Source organism: Cupressus sempervirens, chromosome 10 (genome assembly GCF_028749045.1).
Source record: "Cupressus sempervirens isolate cs-2001-9-10 chromosome 10, ASM2874904v1, whole genome shotgun sequence".
In the NCBI taxonomy this organism is placed as follows: domain Eukaryota; kingdom Viridiplantae; phylum Streptophyta; class Pinopsida; order Cupressales; family Cupressaceae; genus Cupressus; species Cupressus sempervirens.
Genome location: NC_143127.1, coordinates 904,653,855 through 904,662,533, shown reverse-complemented (window position 1 = coordinate 904,662,533; position 8,679 = coordinate 904,653,855). Strand labels below are relative to the sequence as shown.

The 8,679-nt window shown below is 36.5% G+C and overlaps 1 protein-coding gene across 2 annotated transcripts; it reads right to left on the bottom strand.

The window, feature by feature from the left end:
- Positions 1–728: 728 nt before the first annotated feature.
- LOC149536926 (heat shock 70 kDa protein, mitochondrial-like) lies at positions 729–8,300 on the bottom strand. 2 transcript variants are annotated; one of them, XM_089805886.1, is made up of 5 exons: positions 7,777–8,300; positions 7,582–7,661; positions 3,161–3,363; positions 2,415–2,981; positions 729–2,300 (listed from the first exon to the last, which is right to left on the bottom strand). In XM_089805886.1, the coding sequence occupies exons 3-5, from the start codon at positions 3,170–3,172 to the stop codon at positions 1,071–1,073; spliced, it is 1,809 nt and encodes a 602-aa protein (XP_089662012.1). In that variant the 5' UTR covers positions 3,173–3,363; positions 7,582–7,661; positions 7,777–8,300; the 3' UTR covers positions 729–1,070. The 2 variants fall into 2 exon arrangements, with proteins under 2 accessions (XP_089662012.1, XP_089662011.1); XM_089805885.1 differs by having other exon boundaries at positions 3,161–3,242; positions 7,777–8,284.
- Positions 8,301–8,679: the final 379 nt, after the last annotated feature.

The window sequence follows — 8,679 nt, the reverse complement described above, 5'->3', positions numbered from 1 at the left end:
TAGTTGTAATTGCTTATGTATTTAGTTGCAACCTGGAACATCTTACAGTCGAGCATGTTGGATGTAAATTTTATGATTACATTATGAGAATTAACATTATTTTGGATCTAAATCTTTGTGTTATTGTTATTTTTTCGCTATGTGGTTATTTGTTGGAGCTAGGACATCTCCTTTGGAAATTTTCCTGCCTTGCATTGCATCAATCTCTGTTGTAACTTCTTGTCATTGTAGGACACTTGAATTTACTCAATTTCCATTTGTAACAAGAATAAGAATAGGATTTGCATTCATTTCTTTGTTAGCTTGTTGATGAACAATGACATGGAATAATACAATGTAAATAGTGTACCAAATCTAGTTTTCTTGTAATCTCCCAGCTAAATATTTAAATCCACTATTAATTGTACGAAAAAGTTAACCACTGAAAAGGGTTTTAATTCAATTTAATGTTAGATTTGTATGATTATTTTCGACCTGGATATTTCAGTTGTATCAGACCATATCACTTATATTATATATGTATCGAGGGCTTTCGGCAATATTTGCATTAGATTTCACTTAGGATAACGAATCTGTTGAAAACTTACAATTCTGATCAAGAATCCCTCTCTTCAACAGTTCGAGATTCCAAAACCAGCTTGGAGAATATTTGCGGACTAATATTGGCAGAATTTCAATCAGTATTCTACAACTCCATGGCACAAATAATAACACTGGACTCTGAAAAGTTAATTTAAGAGATCATTCGCCTTTACATTACATTTGTTATTTACAGGTATTATTCACTAAATCATTTCTACAGAACGGTTTTGGCTTTTCTATGGTCCTCTCGAACTTCAGATTTTAAAGGAAAAAATACTCTTCCACTCAGAAAAAAAATTCTGCCACAAGGACTGAGTTCTAGACATGCTAATTGACATCATATTCTAAAGCACAACCTTCACTAAATACCTGTACTGGTTAGCAGCTTTCAATCCTAGAGACGATCTTTTGCTAGCATATGGTTAGTTATCTAACAAAATTATCAATCCAAATCTGACTGCAGACCCTTTTCAAAAATGAAATATTGTTCATTTCTTGACCTCCTCATAATCTGCATCAGGTACTTGGTTTCCTCCAGAACTTCCGGAGGAGCCAGACGACTGCAGATGCTGTCCTATTTTCATGGATGCTTTAGTTGCTGCATCAACCTTGGCCAGTATTTCATCTGCATCTTCACCAGCCATTGCCTTCTTTAGTTCAGATACAGCAGACTCGATTTCACTTATTACATCATTTGGAAGCCTGCTCTTGTACTCGTTGAGACTTTTCTCTATTGTGTATAATGAGTTGTCAGCCTGGTTTTTTGCCTCACTCAGTTTTTTCCTTTCAAGATCTTTTTGAGCATACATCTCTGCTTCTTTAACCATATTCTGTATATCAGTTTCTGAAAGTCCCCCAGAGGGGTGAATAGTTATAGCTTGCTCCTTACCAGTAGCCTTATCACGCGCAGATACATTAACTATACCATTTGCATCAATATCAAATGTAACTTCTATTTGAGGAACACCACGTGGAGCGGGAGGAATGCCCACAAGGTCGAACTGGCCAAGAATCTTGTTGTCAGTTGCCATTTCACGTTCTCCTTGAAGGACCTTTATTCCAACCTGTGTCTGCCCATCAGCTGCTGTGGAGAACACTTGACTCTTCTTCGTTGGAATAGTTGTGTTTCTAGTAATGAGCTTTGTAGCTACTCCTCCAAGTGTTTCTATACCAAGAGACAATGGATTGACATCAAGCAGCAGCAATTCCTTTACATCACCCTTGAGGATACCGCCCTGAATGGCAGCACCCATTGCTACTGCTTCATCTGGGTTAACACCTTTGCTTGGTTCCTTACCAAATAATTCAGCAACTACTTGTTGCACTTTTGGCACCCTCGTCATTCCCCCTACCAATAATACTTCATCCAAGTCTTTGGGAGTCACACTAGCATCCTTCATACAGTCCTTACAAGGCTGCCTTGTTCGATCTATCAAATTATTCACAAGCATTTCAAATTTTGAACGGGTCAAAGTAATGTTTAAATGTTTTGCACCAGAAGCATCTGCTGTGATGAAGGGTAAATTAATATCTGTCGAAGTAGTAGAAGAAAGCTCTATTTTAGCTTTCTCCGCAGCCTCTCGCAATCTTTGGACAGCAAGCCTGTCTTTTGACAAATCAATGCCTTCAGATTTCTTGTACTCATCTATTAAATACTGCAATAGAACATTATCAAAATCCTCACCACCCAAGAAAGTATCACCATTAGTAGCCTTGACCTGCAAGATAAAAGGAAAGCTCAAATTACAGAGCAAAAAAACAAATAACATTACAAAAATCAGCCATAACGAGCTGATTGTAAAGTTAATACATGTCCCCAATTTTTTCATTACCTCAAACACACCATTTGATATTTCCAAGATAGAAATGTCGAATGTGCCTCCTCCAAGATCAAAGACAGCCACCAAACCTTCCTTATTATTCATGCCATATGATAAAGCAGCAGCTGTGGGTTCATTGATAATTCGTTTTACTTCCAAACTGGCAATTCTTCCTGCATCTTTTGTTGCCTGCCTTTGAGAATCATTAAAATAGGCAGGCACAGTTATGACAGCATTTACAACACTCTTTCCAAGATAAGATTCTGCAGTTTCTTTCATTTTTCCCAATATAAAAGCTCCAATTTGACTAGGTGAATACTGCTGTCCATTTGCTTCCACCCAAGCATCACCATTTGGAGCTCGGACGATCTTATATGGGACCATTTTCATCTCTTTCTGTGTTTGTGGATCATCAAATTTTCTTCCTATCAAACGCTTGGTTCCAAACACTGTATTTGTTGGATTTGTCACTGCTTGCCGCTTTGCAGGGGTTCCTACAAGCAGCTCACCTTTTTGATTAAAAGCCACAACTGATGGTGTTGTACGAGAACCTTCTGAATTTTCAATTACCCGTGTATTCTAAACAAAGCCAGAGGAACACCCAATGATCAATGAAGGCCAGGTGAAACTTATGATTATTTCTAATCTTACAATACACTGATTCATAAAGCTGTAGTGGGACTTCTGGGCAACACGCATTTTTGTCAAGAACATTTAATACTAAGAAACTTCAAATAGAAAGCAAGTATAGAACTTACCTTTCCCTCCATAACTGCAACACATGAATTTGTAGTGCCAAGGTCAATTCCAATGACATCACTTGCAGCTCCCTTTGAACTACTGGAAACAGAAACCACAGCTGAGTGATTGTTACCATGCTAGTCATGTGGAACTTTTTGAACAAGTTTTTTTGTGCAGATACTTGTTACAGTCAGGCTTGTCCAATGGCTGGTTAGTGAGACTTCAATCCAAATAAGAATTCATTTCAGTACAGAAGAATTCCAAACTTAATTTTTTTCTGGAGATAGCAGAATAGAGTAAAAATGTTGATTAATTTTTTACATTCAATACCAATATTCTCAATGTCTAACTTTAAGTTACTATGTCATATGATAAAAATACATCCAAAGTTTGCACTTAAAATTACATGAGTTACACTCAAGGAATTTTCAGCAATTCAAAAGGAGAACACACGTGAAAAGCAGCTACTAGGGTGCAGTGACAAAAACTACTATTTAAGTATTGCCCAGGCCCAGAGTCATTTGTAAAACCCATTTCATTGAGAAAAAAGCACCAGATTATAGCAGGTAAAAAATTGCATGAATGAACATGGAACTAATAACTTGCACTTGTGGGTATAGAACCTAGATCCTTAACCTAAAGACAGAACCAGATTATCTAAGAAACCCACATTTCAAATAATTGTAACAGTAATGCTAACCACGTGGAACTTTTCTCAACAAATTTGTTTGTTCAGATCATTGAAAATGGCTAGTTCGTAAGACTTTAATACAATTAGTTTGAATGTAGTAACTAAACAAAAAATGCACTAGGCAGCAAACCAGCCAATGCCCGCTCATTCAGGGACAAATAAATGGCACTTCCACTCATTCAATGGGAAAGCGTAACACAGAATAACCAATTGTTGAGTGGGGTGAGTACAGTTGGCAAATATCTTTTGCCAAATGTACTAGCAGTACTACCATCCCATGTTTACAATGTTAGCTCACAGACAACAGTACCAAGAAGAAGTGTATCTGCTGTTACAGTTCCTGATAAAGGGAAGTATTGCTAATATAAAGTGCTCATAACAAATAACTGCTGTAATACCCCAAAATAATGTCAAGTTTCATGAACCATCAACCCAACTATGAAATGGTAATGATATACCTTGAACGAAATAGGTACAAAGCTGGAGCAGATCTGATAGCAATCCGTAACACACTATAATAGGTCTGGAGATAAAGACCCAGAAAACAGCCCCACTTTTGTCCCCATAAAACCAAACAAACATAAGTAGAAAATAACCCCTCAGAGCATACAATTCGACCTCAACATGCTACTCGAGGATTAGTTCAGTCTGGAAACTAATATCAGACTTCTGCAGGTTTGACAAGGGCAAGTAAAACATCACCAAATGCATCATAACTCCATCAGAATGTAGTATCTTAATTCCAATTCACTTGGAATGGGACTAGCAGGGCTGGTGCCACCAAACAGGATGAAACAAGATGCAAAAAACTAGGTACCTAACACCCAACAAAACTCACACCCCTCAATAGCCATGGTACAGCTTATACCAAAAAGTACCACATGCAATTTTCAAAAATTGTGCACTACAATATTCATACCCTGGAAAATTCTCACCAAGGCATCCACAAACAGCAAAGGTATTGATTAAAACTCATAAATTTTTACCAACAAACTTGTAACAAGGAATGGTACAGCCAGCATGACGTATACAACCAGCCATGGAACACCTAGAATTGCCTTATGCAAAACCTTCAATAATTCAAAACACATAAAAAATCTTCATATCTGCAAACCAAAATTTGAAGCATCAATTTGTAGCACAACTGTGACCTCTATATGCAACTGCACTAGCCAACTAGTGGAGTTTTCATCCTTGAAACCAGCACCTCCAAGAGGTTTTCATCTTTAAAATGATTTAGGAAAACTCAGGTTCTCGTCAATAGCAAAAATAAAATTTTCTAGTGTAACCATGCCAATGAGGTCTTACTGTCCTTTTATAACTCTCCTGGAAGAACATTCATTTTTCTTAAATAAAAATTCCTTTATTCACCAAAACAACCTTTTTGATTATAAGTAATATTTCAATGCACAAAAAAGCCCCCATGCATCCAACTTTAAAACACACTTATAACAAAACTTATGAGACTCAGACTCGGCAAGTTGATATTGGAGTTGGACTTGAACTCGACACCCAAACTCAGCCGACTCAACAAATAGAAAACCACAAAAAAAAAAATAGAGATGTTAAAGGATTTAAAACTTGTTTCATTCAGACTTAAATAAATAAACCTTACAGACACAATTACCTCATCAAATAAAGCTACTTGGATCACATATACAAGTATATATCGATCAAATAACTGCAAATGGAAGTTTTAACTGAAGAAAATAACACACACACACACACACAGATATATATATATATTGTCAAATGTATATAAAGCTTGTGAATATGAAATTCATGGCATCAAAACTAGAATTGTAAGTCTATGGCTCAAAGGAGGTTGCATACTCATCCCAACATCAAAAGACACTTCCTAGCATCTAAGATTGGTCTTGAATGATGATGTAACCATGATAGTTGCTTGTCTCAAATATTTGGTGTGCATATTCAAGTGAGGAATTTATTATTATTATTATTATTTGCCTTCAGGACTGCATGTTTTGTTGACAAGCTTGTTAACAAAGAGTGGTTAAGTAAAAAAATAAATACTTATGTTCTATTTTGACTTTAGCTTGGATACTGATAGATAGGATTCTTATATGTTCTATGCAAGGCATGATGGATACATTTGTCTTATGAAAATCGACATTTCTTACCAACAATGAGTTAAACTTGTATTAAGCAGTACAAGGATTGTAGCACACCAACTTTGCTTATTAAGTCCTTGTATATTAAACAAATTGTAACTAATTCACATGCTCTGTGGCTTTGATTGTGAATATGAAGAGATTCACAAAAGGGATATGTATTTTGTAGATTTTTATGATCATGATTTATCATTGACCTATTAATGTCTAGACTTATAGTTTGATGGGGGTTTTGGAAAAACACCAAATTGGGGTTGAGGGGTGGCACTCCTCCCTGGGGTCAAGTGGCAGTGCCTTCTACGAGGTCAAGGCAGCACCCCTTGTGGAATCCAGGTGCAATGTACAAATGAAGACCTTCAAAACCACACAGCCCTCCATTGCAGACACCATTTTTATATTGTTTTAAAATTGTTGATGGGCCTGTCAAAAACCAAACAAGCATTGCACATTTGTAAGTTGAAGGAAATAAATAAAACAGCCAGAATCTTACGGTTCAGGACCAGCAACAAGTTTGGTGAGACTCACCAGACACATCTCCAAATAAGGCAAGGATGCCTGCTTCAGCCTTGGTGAGTCTTGGTGAGTCCAGGCAGATCTCATTTCGTTGCTTGTTACAACTCTTAAATAAATTATTTTACTAATTGGACTTTAGACAACTTGGTGAACAATTGAACTAATTTTCCAGCGCTGAAATTCAAGTTTTAATGTCAGAACTATTGTTTAACATTTGGTTCATACTAGATTTATTTTGCAGTGTAATGTTACTGATTTGTTGCATTAATTCCACTACTCTGTCATCTGTCTCCATCCACTCTATAACAACCAAGTGAAGTAACCACTTCCCCGAGTTAAATGATTGCCAGAACCCGCTGCCACAGATGAAAAGCAGCAGCAGAAGTCATGATGCCATCTGTATATGCGCTTGAAAACATAGGTGCCTATAATACGATACAGGAAATAATAAGGATCGCCGATTGGGAAAATTAGATTACTTCCAAGCAAGCTCAACTATTCTTTGAATTGCGTAGCTAAAATAATTACTCTCATCATGCTTGCTTTAACAAATTATCTCGACTGCTAGGACAAACCCTCTTACGCGGCGTGCAAAGACAAGAAGATTGGGTTTTCATCAGACATCAATCCATCCACACTTAACTTTGAAAGTAAAAACATAAGTGGCCGACTACTGGTCGCCCATAAAGATCCTCTATTTGGCACAATTGATTGTTGCTGCCGCTTATCCCTGTCATCTTGGTCATCAAATTTATCCACAAGGATGAAGTGATTCGATTCCTTGCTGTGCTCTAAGGGATTAATAGGCCCTCACCAATAAAAGCATACGAGTTGGTGCAAAATTATAAACAGCTGATCATTTTAATCCAAGGATAGGTCACATTTTAAAGGTCAAAACTTAGGTAACAAAATACTCATTTAGGATCTACTACATAATCCAGAGCTCTCCTTAAATTTACCTCTACTAAAGAGCGGAAGGCAGAAGAGGTTGACACCACTGAATTTACACTACTAATAACTATGAATTTTATTTAATTATACTACAAATTTTAAATTTCGAAACAGTAAAAACAAGTTTCTTCAAAAAATTCAATCTACTAACCTAAAAAATCTTGCTGCGGATGTCCACCTCTGACCGAGAGCGAAAGCTCCAAAGAAAACCCCATCTCGCTGAGCAGCAAACTGAATTTCCGGCATACACACATTCAATATCCAGTTAAGCTTTCAGAGGATTTCGTATTTGACATCAAAACCCACATTAATATTAAATTGACATAGTAAAATTATCTTTGCAGACCGGAGCCAAACCAAATGCGCATTGTTTGGTCAGAGATCGTCGGAGAATGCCCGCTAACGCCATTCTGCACCCTCTTTCTTCTACAAAGCTGATAAAAACAAGACTCCCCAAGGAGAGAGAAAATTGTAGGCGTGAAATTATAAGGAAAATCTGACAAAGGACTGAAAAATATCTGAGAAAACAATTTTGATCGGAAACGAAAGAAGATCGGTTCCGGAAAATTTGAAGATGCAGCTATGATAGAAACAGAATCGAGTAAGTCGGCAAAGCTACTGATAAGAATGGTACGAATTGCCGCGTGTGTGACACGTTGGTTGATTACGATAATTGAGAGGCCCACACAGGGTATCATACTCGTATCTTAGATATGACGGACGGAAGCTATGTCGACAGTCCACGGAGATTCAAAATTAGCAAAGAAAAGATGGATGGATTTAAGTGGCCTCAGCTGAACTCGTGCAGGTGGATGGCAACTATTCCCAAATAGGACGATTATCATTGAAAATATCCTTTCATTGCCTTACCTGTTAGACTTAAAACTAGCTTATATATATATATATTATATATATATATATATTATATATATATATATATATAATAAGTATTATTCTTAGGTGTCTGCATTCATATAATTTATGAAAATAAGTGCTTCAAGAATATCTCTCCGCTTATTATATATAAGCTAGTAAGTCGGGACACAAGATGAAAGACATTATTATAACTAAGTTACAATAGTAAAAATATAATTACTAAATATATAGTATTTTATAATGCAATACATATTTTATAAGTTCACTTAAGATATATGTTGAATGCAACAAATTCCCTTTGAAAATAAAATTTTGCGTGATCACATATAATCTTCCTTTTATCTTTTTTCCCTCTTCCCACTCTAACCACCTC